Below are 13,972 nucleotides of genomic sequence, written 5' to 3'. Positions count from 1 at the left end.
GTAAAAAGTAAAATGTGCTTTACTTGAAAAATTGTTTTCTTTAGAGATTCTAGAATGTTGAATTCTTAATATTTATGTGTATCTTTTTATTTGGTGTTTAGGACAATTCTAATTTATACATGATTATGGAATATGTCCCTGGTGGTGAAATGTTCTCACATCTAAGAAGAATTGGAAGATTCAGGTTATATACTTAATTAGATTATTCCTTCAGAAATAAAAATCTAAAATTTCTAGTTAGTGTATTTTTTTCTTAAAACTGTAATCATTAAGGAATAGAGATTTAATTACATAATATGGGTACATGCATTTTAATTTTTCCCCTTGTCAGTGAGCTGAAATCATGCAGTGAAAGTCTCCTAATTACATGTATTAGTTTGCAATTAGTTAATGTAGGCTTTCATAATCTGTACAAGAGAGAATCCTGGGACTAGTGTATAGATTGTTGTTGGCAGTCTTTTTGGTTTCCAAAAGTCAATGCAAAAGACCAAGTGGAATGAAAACATTATCTTGCAACAAAGCAAGAATTAAATAAACAGAAAGATTTATCCTATGGAGCACGTTATCCCCTTATCTTGCATGTGCAATTTTAAATGTTATAAATCCTTGAGGATTGAGATTATGGGTATTTGGATACTAAAATCTTGTTGCTTGCCTTTGTTCTTTTTCTATCACATAAATAACCAGGAAACAATTGCTTGATATTTAAATTGTCTACAGCTTTAAGATTGTGGCGTTTTATATTGTAACTCCTTAAGGCTATTGTTAGAGGCATAATAATGTTTTAATTCATTGCAGTGAACCACATGCACGGTTTTATGCAGCTCAGATAGTGCTAACATTTGAGTACCTCCATTCACTAGACCTCATCTACCGAGATCTAAAGCCTGAAAATCTTTTAATTGACCAACAAGGATATATCCAGGTATGATGCTGGTGAACATATATATTTATATGGTTTATATATTTGAGAGTTTTGTAGTATGCTGGAGGTTGGGTAGTTCCTAGGAAGTGCATCTATGAATTATGGGCAGTCACAAACCTTGTTGAAGCTGGTAGATGTGACAGTCATCTTCCATTCAGGCTAAATGAGGGAGTGGTTAAATGTCCTATGTTTAGTAATGGCTGAAACAGTAAGAAGCCACTGCCCAAATCTCTGACCATCATGGGAAGGCTGGAGTAGGTGCTGAGCTATGCAGTCTGAAAAGTTTGTCCTTGGGTCTGAATGCAAGTGAAGGGGTGAGTATTGTTTGGTGGAGCTGTTTGTGACTGTGAGCCAGAAACGGATATGCCAACAGGAAAACAAGCAGAGAGCCAGGAGAGACAATAAGTGAAGCACTGGTGACTTGGCCTTGAGAGAGAACCAAAAGAGAGCTTTTTGGGCAAAGTTCTGATTGGGAAGAGCCTTGCAATTGTGAGCAAAGAAACTGTCTTCTGTTTGATTCCTACTGTGTTTAAGGAAAGAGAACTTTATGCACGTTATTTGTAAATACACAGGATGGCATCAGAGAAATAACTCACTATCATCAACTTCTCCTCCTAATGGAAACAACCTGCAAGACCCCATATATTGGCTAGCCACTCAGGCTAAAACGGCGTAAAAGCTTAGATTTATGCAAATATAAATATTTGAATCTCACAGTACAACTGTTGAACTCAAATAGCAAGTTCTTGACGTTTCCGGAAAACTCCCATAAGGCACCTTCCACATACGTCTCAAGATTGTTAACTGTGCAATGCTTCAAACAACATAACTGCAAATAAAAATTCTCTTGATAAGTTTGATTAACAGTGTGACTGAAATTATAAAACAGAAAACCTTAATAGTTTGTCCACTCAGCCTAAAAGCACAAAAAGAAAAGAACAAAGATCAGTGTTTGTGATTTGGCTATTTTCAGTAAAGTCTTCGTAAGAGCCATCTGTCTTTGCAAGAGAGAAGAATATGTATTTGTCTTATACTGAATAAGTGGTTTTTGGATCATCATAAATGATTTTTTGAGCAGTGGCAAGTCAGATAATTTTATTATTATTATTATTATTATTATTAGCATTAGCATTAGCATTAGTATTTTTCCTCCACCAAAATAATAATAATAATAACAAAGATATATGCCCTATTTATGTGGAAGAAGACTGGAACTTTCACCTACATAAAGAAATACCTTAGTAGCGGAGCTATGGAAACATTCCTCTTCCATTTTGCATCTCTTTGCACCTAAAGGAGTTTGTATTGAATAGTATATAATGTCTGAGAAAGTGTTTCAGGGGGATTAAATCAGAAGTTACTATCATCTGAAAAGACCTCCTTTATGATAGCTTACTTGATTACATAATGTTACATTGATGCTGCCAAAAGGGTACATATAATCCTTATGCAATTTTGCAGTAAAAATCTCCCAGATTTTCAAGGAGTTGCTGATCTCTTGACCAGCTGTTTTTTTTTCTGATCCAGTTGTCGAGTTATTTATGGCATCTACAGAAGTTGTGATCCATTTATCAATAATCACATTTTTCAACATTTTTAGCTATATTTAATAAAAAGACTATATTTATATTTAATAAAAAGTAACAGTAGGGAGTAACATTTAATACATGTAAAATTCATCTGTAAAATAATAATCCATGCTTAGCTCTCATTGCTTTGCATTTTTTTAATACAGTGGCTTGTGCTCAGGGTGGAGTACCTGCCATATCTTTCCTTTTTTTAGTTTTATCAGTATTTTCATGAGTTTTTGTCTGAATTAAAGGATCAAAATAACTGGCTAAACAAGATGAAGTCTTATACCATATTGAACAAGTCATAAATGGTGAATTGCTTCTGTGGATGAAGATACTTTTCAGAACATCCTCGTAATTGAAATTTTTTTTAAACTACATTTAAAAATAATTACAAGTACTTTTCTTTGTGCTCCAGGTCACAGACTTTGGGTTTGCAAAAAGAGTAAAAGGAAGGACTTGGACGTTATGTGGAACACCAGAATACTTGGCTCCTGAAATAATTCTCAGCAAGGTATTTCAATATATATATCTTAAGAATAAGCACGGTCTTGTTGTTCAGGCCTGACATTTGATCCAATTTAACATTATTTATTTAATAATTGGCATTTGAGGCAGCTGCAGTAGTTAGGCACCTGTGAAAATCAGTCCCTGAATTACCAGTCCTTAGTAAAGTACACAAAATGCAATCATCTATGTTAATTAGAGATTATTAAAAAATACTCCAAATTATCTCTTAGTACATGCTCTTAATGCAACCTTGCAAAATTCTGTTCTCACATTTGCAAGTAACTTTTTGCGGGGCAGGAAACAAATTATAATTAGGTGGGTTTTTTTCACTAGCATTTTTCATAAGTGTATGCCAGTTTTGCCTGCTCTGGTATATTTTCATGAACTAGTGAAATGAACTAGTAAAAAATTCCAGAAGGTAACCAGACCTGCATACTGGATAAACCAACAGGTATTTAGGAATCACCCCACTGAGGGAGTGTTTCAACCTGCAAGCATTATGCATTAAATCTTCTTCTTTTTTTAAAAGTCTTTTTAAATAAAAATAAAAAAGTCAAATGTGACACTACTCTTTAAGCATAACTGGCTTATCTCACATCATCTCTTTCCTCAAATAATAAAACAAGTATCTGAATGGAGAAGGTATTATTATAATTAATACTTGGCTTTTATCCATAGATCTCAAAGTGCTTTACAAAGGAAAGCAAGTATCATTATCCCTGTTTTACCGATGCCCCCTTATTACACAATATCTTATCTATTGTCTGTAAAAGTCAATCGAAACTACTTGTAACCTTCCAAGGTCTTAGTGCAGGGTGATGGTTCTCTTGAAACTGTTGGTGGTGATAATAGTTCTTAGTCGTTGTATCTTAATACACTTAACATGTAAAGCAGCACAGGAAGCTGCATTCCTTCCCCTCTCACTTCAGTATATTGATATCAATTTTTTCAGGGAGGACATTGAAGCTTGAGCTCAGGTCCTGGTAAGATCTCAGAAAAAGAACGTATTTTTAAGTGTACTGTTTGTAAATGTATTTGTAATTTAAGTAATATATTTTTCAGAGTAAACCGCTTTTGTTTAAAAAAAAATGTTTTTCAGATAAATTTTAAGTACAGGTCAGTTAATAGATGAATCAATAAAAGCTAAATAACTAAATATTTTAAAACTGGTTTCTATTAAAAGCTTTGAGAGGTTCCATTTTAACTTAACTAATAAGTTTTAAGATACTAAAATAATATGAAGAATGAAACAGAGTATATACATTGCTAGAGGAATGATTGGACTCAATGAAATGTCTTTAATTTACTCTGAAACTAAGTTTCTTTCAAATAAAGACCTGGGTCTCAATATTTCTTCTCTGTGGGTGGGTTGCTGTGTGGGTGCTATTTGTGCTTTCTTTTGGGTGGGTGGGTTGTTGCACCCGTGCAGAGTCCCATTGGTTTCACTGGGGCTCTGCCAAAGTACAGCAATCTGTGCAAGAAGTTTCAAGAACTGAGCCGTGAACTTAATCTCATAGTGCATCATCCATGTGTGTTTTAAGTCTACTACAAACTGGAAGTCATGAGGCAATTAATTTTGAACTATTCTGTTTTAATGTTTTATACTAATACTATATATTTTGTATTTGTAAGTGTAGAGGAACTCTTAAATCTTATTAGCTATGATAAAACAGTAATATTTCCCCTTTATCTCGCAGGGTTACAACAAAGCAGTGGACTGGTGGGCATTAGGAGTGTTAATCTATGAAATGGCCGCTGGATATCCTCCATTCTTTGCAGATCAACCAATTCAAATTTATGAAAAGATAGTTTCTGGAAAGGTATGCAAAAACTGTCTATTTTTAATTTTTTTTTGTACCATTGTCTTTGCATAGCTTTTCCTGTAACCTGACTATCTACTGAGTGGATCCACAATTCACTGATTTATTAGAGGTTGAGCGATTTAGATACAGAATTAGAAAATTCCAGTCCATAACATGTACTTTTGAATCCATGGATATCATTACTGCAATAATAATTTTTAAAAAGTGCATACATTTGTTTAACTCTCTGAAATATTGCTGTGTTTAAAGTTTAAAAACTCAGATTCTTGCAGTCCCACACCCTGAATTTTATGTTTTCGTGTTTAAAAGAAAATGGCGAAGTAATCCAGTAGGTATATGTCACAAATCCACAGGATTGATGCTACACCCCGAGCTTTGAACAGTCTCTAGGAGGCACCTTCAGTGTGCCTACTTCTGCACAGAGTAGGCCACGTGGCCTCACTGCCTCCTTTAGACTGAACGTCTGGGGCTCCAGCACTCCTGTTTCACGCCATGAAGTCTGCTGATCAAATCCAACTGAGATAGACTCAGTTGGTCCCTGGTAGAGACTTGTGCATTCTTCAGGGACTAATGAACCTCACCAAGCATTTGCAGTGACACCCAAAGTGTTGTCAAAACAATGGGGTTTATTAGTCAACACTGCAATGGGAATCCTTAGGTTAGCACAGAGAAAGGAAGGTTAAAGCATAGCCCATTCCGGTTAGCCTAGAGCTCCGCCAAGTTGTAATGAGCCCCATTGTTCAAGTTCTGTCTCTTTCTCAGGCCTGGTCTGTGCTACAGAGTTAGGTCAACGTAAGGCAGCAATCAGAAATTTGGAAGAGGGTGGCAGTTCCAAGAAGAAAAGGGAGGTTCTGTGTGAGAGAGAAGATATTCCACAAGCAGTGGACCCATAAATGGGAAAGAGACTTCCTTCCTGTGCAGACATTAAAGAGAACCAATTTAAGCTATTCAGTCAGTGGAACCCAGTATTCATGACAAAGACTGCAATGAAATAGTGTTAAAGGGACAGTGGAGATGAGGTGCATTTTCTCCGTTTATGGGGGAATGCCCCAAAATTAATCTTTGGGGAACAGATATAATTTAAAATAATCAAAATTATGAGGTTTCATATGATTAGGCCAATATGCATCAGTGCAGGAGCTTTTTTTCCTCATTCAACTCCATGTGGAGAAACAAAGTAAAAATGAACTATGAGGTAAGAAATTCTTAGCAGTTTTACTTTGCTGATCACTTGCTGACAGGAGTTATCTATGGGGAAGGGAAAGGGGAACAACTGAACAGTTTGTGGGAGGCAGCAACATGTGAGACACGGTAAAAAAGAGAAGAGAAAGAAGAGGATGGCCTATTAGTAGGGCCCTACCAAATTCATGTTCATTTTGGTCAATTTCACAGTTATGGGATTTTAAAAATAGTAAATTTCATGATTTCAGCTTTTTAAATCTGAAATTTCATGGTATTGTAATTGTAGGGGTCCAAACCCAAAAAGGAGTTGTGGGGGGGAGGGGTCGCAAGGTTATTGTAGGGGGGTTGTGGTACTGCTACCATGACTTCTGCGCTGCTGCTGGCGGCAGTGCAGCCTGCAGAGCTGTGCAGCTGGAGTGTGGTGGCTGCTGGGTGGGAGCCCGGCTCTGAAGGCAGAGCTGATGCCAACAGCAGCACTGCAGAAGTAAGGGTGACATGGTATCTAAGGTGCCACAAGTACTCCTTTTCTTTATGGTATGGTATTGCCACCCTTACTTCTGTGCTGCTGCTGGTGGGGAGCTGCCTTCAGAGCTGGGTGCCTGGCCATCAGCCACCACTCTCTGGTCGCCCAGCTCTGAAGGCAGCGCAGAAGCAAGAGTGGCAATACCATGACCCCCCTAAAATAATCTTACAACACCCCCCTGCAACTCGCTTTTGGGTAGGACCCAATTTGAGAAACAGGGGGAGATCAGATTTCATGGTCTGTGACACGTTTTTCATGGCTGTGAATTTGGCCTACTTATTAGGCTGGTAGACATTGCCATGATGTACAGCCATATCACTTCATTCAGTGAGCTCATCAGATCTCCTAACTTAAACAGGTTTAACTGGTTCACCACTTGTACAAAAGACCTTGGGGGGAACCCAGGTGGTGCTGCTGATTCAAATACTGGCATTCCTCCTTCTAAGTCAGTATGGAACCAATGTTGTAGCATGGTGTTACAGAATATTGCTTCTGATGAGTCTGTCTTTTGGATGAAATATAAAATTGAGGACACTTGTGATTACTAAATTTCCTGTGGCTCTTCCTGTAAAAATAGGTTATTAATTTACTTGGTTACATTTTGCCTAAAGTATTGACTTTTAGAATGACCACAAATGTCAATAAATCTCTCTTTACTGAAAGATTCTTTAAACTGCCTATTCATTAAAGGTTTCAGAGTAACAGCCATGTTAGTCTGTATTCGCAAAAAGAAAAGGAGTACTTGTGGCACCTTAGAGACTAACCAATTTATTTGAGCATAAGCTTTTGTGAGCTACAGCTCACTTCATTGGATTCATTAAATATTCATTAAAGATTTATCTTCATATTGGGGGAAAAAAAGGTTCATTTTTGCAGTCATTATTGTACCTAAAGTTTCTCTAGTTTTATTATTCAATATTTTTACTGACTCTGGGAAGGTAGGATGGTCTAGTGGATTGGGCACTGGATTTTGAACTCAAGAGAACTGGGTTCAGTTCTCAGCTCACCCACAAATTTCCTATGTGACCTTGGGCAAGACATGTAACCTACCCTCTGCCTCAGTTCCCCATCAGTAAAATGGGATTAACGTTTTTGTGCCTTTGAAAGTGTTTTGAGGGTAATATTCATTAGTAATTGTAAGGCACTCAGATACTACACTAATGAGAGCCATACACATGCCCAGACTGATAAATAGGAGGAGCATACTTAGCCATCAGAGCTGATGATTTTGCCACATCTCTTCACAGATTAAATAATCCTGCAGACTGCATTTAACTCTTTAAGTTAATTTATTTAATGACATTTCATATCTACAGAATACCATTGATCAATTGGGCATAGTAAGTGCCAAATTCTGGAAGCATGGATGTGGCAAGAGAGACTTTTTATTTATTTTTTTTTCCCAATTTCAGATCCTGCATTAGACTTTCTGATGGTGTTTCTTGGATCATTAAGGCCCTGTAAAACTATGCAGCAAAACCTGTATCAGCTAGATCTTCTTTAAACACTATTGAAGCATAGTTCATGCTAACCTGGTTTACCTTGCCAGTGCAGACTGGATATGACTATTTTGTGTTTGCGATGACCTGTTAAATGGTCACAAATTTACTTTGACAAGGCAAACAAACTTTCATGTATTTAAACAATGCTCAGAATTGTTCAGCTAAGAGCTTGATTGGCAGTGTATGTGCTATCTATAGCGAGATTACAGTATAGGTAAATTTCTAGATTGAATTCTCACACATGACTGCTGAGTGTGCAATTAGCAACTAATTAGAAACCGGATCCTCCTAATCCGATACATGAGTTCAGTAGCTATGGAATGCCCTTATAGTGGTAATTAACTAAACACAAAACACCAGAGGGATTCCCTCTGAGACTTTTTCCACTCATCTTATCCAGAGCACCTTGTCCAGTTCTCAGAGAACACTTTATGCAGTTACCTGGAATCCAAAAAACTTAGTTCAATTCCAGATTTCTCGGGCATCTTTATTTGGCATTCAGAAAAGCTGTGCTGAGTTGATCCTACTCAGGTGAAGGGGCAGGTATAGGGTGTACCACACATCCAAAGTTACACAAAAAACATATTTCTTTATATACACTTACACATTATACTGCATTTGCTATACATTGCATCACGCGTTATTGGATTAGTTACTTTCCAAGAACCAATCCCTGTGCAGCATGCTCTGTCCGTGCATTGTCCACACTCAGCCTCCTCTTGAAGACCTCATCTCTACATTCCTAACTTATTTTGTCCATTGTTTCCTTGTTCATAGTGTGACGGGGCAAGGTCAGATGGCTATAGAAAAGTAGTGGGAGATAGATATATTAGCTCCAGGCTAAACAAATCCCTGGTACCAGGATAAGTGAAATGGCAGCTGCTCCAGGTCAATTAAGACACCTGGGGCCAATTAAGAACTTTCCAGAAGGCAGGGAGAATGCTAGGTTGATTGGGACACCTGAAGCCAATCAGGAGCTGGCTGAAACTAGTTAAAAGCCTCCCAGTTAGTCAGGTGGGTGTGCGTGTCAGGAGCTCTGGGAGGAAGTTGCACTGTTGGAGAGACTGAGTAGTATACACCATATCAGGCACAAGGAAGAAGACCCTGAGGTAAGGGTGAAGTGGAGTTTGAGGAAGTGAGGGCTGCTGTGGGGGAAGTAGCCCAGGGAATTGTACATGTCATGTTTCTAAAAGGTCAGCTACCATCACTGATACTATTAGGGTCCCTGGGCTGGAGCCCGGAGTAGAGGGTGAGCCCGGGCTCCCCCCGCACCTTTGCCCCCTGATTAATCACTGAGACTGGGAGACAACAGAGACTGTGCAAGGAAGGATAACTTCTCCTCACCTCCCTCGCTGGCTTATGATGAAAATGGCTCAGTAGACTGTGACCCTTGTCTATAGAGAGAAAAGGGTTACGTGGAGGATCACAGTGAGCCTCTGAGGCTAGTGAAATCCGCCAGGAAAAACGCGGGACCCACGGAGGCAAGGGCAGAGCTTTGTCACAATAGTAAATGTTTCCCAGGGTATTCTCCCTCTTATCTTAGCTGTCTCAGACATTCTGTCTTTTTAGTCTACTGACCTATTTACTTATCTTATTTAGCACAAACATTCTGTTTTCAGCATAATGATCTGTTTTACCTCCCTAATTCTATCCACCAAGAAATGAGCCCTCCCTTCAGGCGTTGACTACTCTTGTCAGTCCAGGCCTCAGCTACAAACAATCATATGCTTTCGGCTTACCCTTTCTCAGTTCTGTAAGGAAAAATAAATCCTGTAAGATTTAAACCAGTTAAAGATAAGCCTTTTATTGTACTAAGGAGTTACAGCTCCAACTGTGCCAATATGAATTTTAGTAGTTTCATCATTATCTCATGTATTTTGTTTTTATTTTGTAGGAATTTTTAATAAGTATTTATATTTCACTGTCAGTTTTCACAGATCTTATATATTCAGTCTTCTTTTCTACAATTATGATTTTCCAAATCAGAATTAAAATTGCTGTCCTCATTCTTCAACTTATTTATCTGATTTCACCAGCGTAAGTGGGATACAAACCACCATTTGTGTGCATAAGTCAGGCAAGTATCCCCTCTTTACTGGAAAAATCAGTTATATTCTCAAAAATGGGGAGGCAAAATCTGATGCTAGCTTAAAATTTGGTTTTAAAAATTATTTGATGAAGGGGGACCCAGAAGTGTTGGAGAGACATCAGTTGGTAAAAACTAAATTAGTTTCTTAGTCCTTACAGAATCACTTCCGTATGCTGAAAATTCAAAATAAAGAAATAAATAATCCAGAGACAGACAAGACCTAGAAAATTTCAGCCCAAGAAGTGAAAATTTGACAGTTATATGCCATTGGAAAAGGCCCTTTGAAATAAAAATGCATAAGCAACCTTAACTCCATCTGTGTCTATGTGCTCCAACTGATATGTATGGTTAGAAGTGTAGAATGACTCCACAGTTCTAATTTATATGAGCATTGTTCTCTTTACTTCACAAAGGGGGAGAAAAAACAAATGTAATCTATATTGTGGTGTTAATTTATGGGTGTGATTTTTAGGTACGGTTCCCATCACACTTCAGTTCAGACCTGAAGGATCTACTAAGAAATTTACTCCAGGTAGACTTGACCAAACGATATGGAAATCTAAAGAATGGTGTAAATGACATAAAGAACCACAAGTGGTTTGCTACAACAGATTGGATTGCCATTTATCAGAGAAAGGTAAGGCACTTTCTCATCTAATTAATTAAAATTATATGTATTTCTGATTTCATTAAGCAAAGTCAAAGTTGGGTATTTTAAATTGTATTATGAATGGAAAAGTTAGCAAATTTGACACATCCAATTCAAATGTTCTGAGAAAAGCATGATATTCCTTAGGGTCCTGAGGAATGCATTAAATTACAAAGGACAGGTATACTTATCCTCAGCACCTCATGCACTTCCCTGCTCCCCTAATGCGTGGTTCACGCTCTACTCTAATTTCTTTCTTGCTCATCTTCAAAATGAGCTATTTCTTGCACCTCTAACCTTCTACTTAATCCTTAACATATAATGGCTACTGAAATTGTCCCTCCCACTAAGAAATCTTTGTTCTTTGCCTAGTTGTTCTCAGAAGCCAGCCTGTTCTTCACCATGGAGATGCTCTGGTCTTAATCCAGGGATTTGTCTCCAGCCTTTGCTATTACACACTCAGCCTCTGCTGTCATACACCTTTCCTCTGCTGTCTTCCTCTGAGAACGGCGGATCTCGTTAATCTTGAACACACAGAAGATTTCTTTTAAATTATCCAGTATGTTTTTCTAGCACTAGTGCAGTTCCATCAGTGGTAGCAATGTTGGGATCCCTTCTAGTGGTTGGATGCAGGGCCAGATTTACACTTCACATGTCCCTAGGCACAGCACCTTCAGCATCCCTGTCCCCTCCACCTACAGCTGACCTTCATATTTTCTTTAAAAAATGAAACTTTTAACCCACTTTTCACTTTTAGGTGCCCTAGAATGCTGGTGCCCCTAGGCATGTGCCTAATTGAAAATCTGGCCCTGGTTGGCTGTCACCATTTTTACCACAGTGTTTTCTAGACTAGCTCAGGTTCTGAGCAGTCAGACAATCCTGGCAGCAAGCCTATGCTAGGGCTCCCACTGTTGGAGCTGTAGCAGAATGAGACCTTAAGAAAATTCTCATCATAGATACAACTGCTGAGAAGGCTGGCAGAAGGGCAAGATTTGGTTCCTGACAGAGTGAGTGAAGCAGGGTGGGACTTACTGCAGGCCCTGCCTCCCAGCAGCTCCCAGAATCTGCTCCCCTCTATGACATAGTGCCACTTTTGTAGCATCACTAAGCAACTGGAAATTAGCCAGTTCCCAGATGACATACACCTAGGAAATGAACAGTTTCTTAGGTTAAACCAGTATTTTTCTGTTCTTTAAATAGGAAGTAGTAAAATTTTAAAATCTCATTGGTTTTGTTCTGAAAATTTTGAGAGCAGAAATAATTTATTTTAATTGAGACATTTGTCATAAATGAGTTTACAGTCAAGTGACACACTTCGGCGAATATTAGTATCTTATTCAAATGCTAACAGAGGTGTGAAAGTGCTGCTATAATAATAATTTTAAAAATTATTTTAAAGGCCAAACCTAAAATCTAACAATAGTTTATAAACAGTAACTGGTTGTCTGGTTACACAAATTGACAGAACAGTAGTTGTAATCACTGATGTATTAATTACTATAAGGCAGGGTACTATTAACACATCTTGCATTCTTTGTGTTAAGTGGAGACATTTTAAGAAGAGATTTAACGTTACAGAACTGTAATTATCTCTTCTCTGTGTTTTTAAATGCCCATTTAAAACACAATTTATATGCAGGGGGGATTCCTCTGTGATGTGCCTCTGTGATTTTTTTTCCTATAATAATAAATATTTTAATATTTTGCTACATATGCTTAACCTCACTATCCTATTGTTGTCAAAAACTTTTTTTATCAGAAGCAAGAAATATCTAAAAGTGAATTAGTGACACACCTATTGCTACTTTATATTATCCTTTGTAAAAGATTTGGAATACTAATGAAGAATGGCTTTGAAATTATTAATTATGGGAAATAAATACTATTAGAAGGCTAACACTATAATAATACAGTACAATATTAATATTTCAGGGTGTATTGAAACCTAGAGATCAACTGTTATGTTTGATGCCATCTTTTCACAGTGACTCTTTTCACCAGTGCTTTTTTATAGTAAAGTCACTTGCCTAAACTGGACCTACTCTGCATAATGAAAAAATAGTTCCTTAGCAACTAACATGGTATGAATAGTACAGTTGAGTTACACTTGTGCATAATACAGTCAGTTATTTAATATTTCAGATAAGATCAGATCCTCTCTTTCTCTTTATGCATGCATAGGAATTTATTAAAACCGTGTCTGGTAATATGGCTTTAATTAAGGCTGAACAGTATTTCCATTACATATCCCTGTTCCCTTGTGAGCTCACCTTCAGAGATTTCCTCTGGTAGGGATCTGAGAATAATATTGTGAAAAATAACCCTGTATTGCAAGGACAAGTAAACATCTAGGGCTTTTCATTTGAGCTAGCAGGGGTTCCTAATACAAAATTTTTGGTGGCCTTAGATTGCGGCCACCAACTCTTGCTGGTGGCCGCTCTCACACTTTTTTCTAAAATACTTAATTAGCTTTAAGAAAAACAAATAAATATGCACATATACACGTCCAAATCATTGTAATTTATTTATTGCTAGCTAATAAGTCCATTGTAGAAAAGTGATATTAACATACAAATCACTTTTCACAGCAGACTTAATCAGCCTTGGGGACAAATTAAGCTCTGTGGGGGCTAGAGCCCGAAGCTGCGCCACCATGGCCTAGGGCCTGCCATTCTGCAGCCTGAACCTGGGACTGAAGCCCAAAGCCTGAGCCCCTCCGGCTTTGGGAAGGTGGGGAATGCAAGGTGGGGGAACGCACCCCCTGCCTGCTCTTCCAGCATTGTGCTCCAGGTGTCTCCAGAAGGGGGCAGGGCCCAACCCCTGCTAGAAGCCCCAGCAGCCAACAGGGAGAGGGAGGGGCTGTTATTCACCACACAGCCCAGGGGGCTGTGGCCACAAAAATTCCAGATGTTGCAGGTGAGGTCTCACCAGTGCCTTGTATAACGGTACTAAAACCTCCTTTTCTCTACTGGAAATACCTCGCCTGATGCATCCCAAGACCGCATTAGCTTTTTTCACGGCCTTATCACATTGGTGGCTCATAGTCATCCTATGATCAACCAATACTCCAAGGTCCTTCTCCTCCTCCGTTACTTCTAATTGATGCATCCCCAGTTTATAACTAAAATTCTTGTTATTAATCCCTAAATGCATAACCTTACACTTTTCACTATTAAATTTCGTCCTGTTACTATTACT

At 38.1% G+C, this 13,972-nt stretch overlaps 1 protein-coding gene across 4 annotated transcripts in view; it reads left to right on the top strand.

Annotated features, from left to right (window-relative positions):
- The window catches only part of PRKACB (protein kinase cAMP-activated catalytic subunit beta), a 121,420-nt gene that overhangs the window by 99,641 nt on the left and 7,807 nt on the right, over positions 1-13,972 (top strand). For all 4 annotated transcript variants that reach the window (XM_048860848.2, XM_048860850.2, XM_048860847.2 and 1 more), the window contains 5 exons: positions 102-184; positions 799-925; positions 2,915-3,010; positions 4,704-4,826; positions 10,598-10,762. In XM_048860848.2, the coding sequence (XP_048716805.1) occupies positions 102-184; positions 799-925; positions 2,915-3,010; positions 4,704-4,826; positions 10,598-10,762 (594 nt within the window). The remainder of the gene's footprint in view (positions 1-101; positions 185-798; positions 926-2,914; positions 3,011-4,703; positions 4,827-10,597; positions 10,763-13,972) is intronic.

The sequence above is a fragment of the Caretta caretta genome, chromosome 8 (assembly GCF_965140235.1).
Source record: "Caretta caretta isolate rCarCar2 chromosome 8, rCarCar1.hap1, whole genome shotgun sequence".
NCBI lineage: Eukaryota > Metazoa > Chordata > Testudines > Cheloniidae > Caretta > Caretta caretta.
The sequence above is the reverse complement of the archived record's forward strand: the minus strand, read 5'-3'. Positions and strand labels throughout refer to the sequence as shown.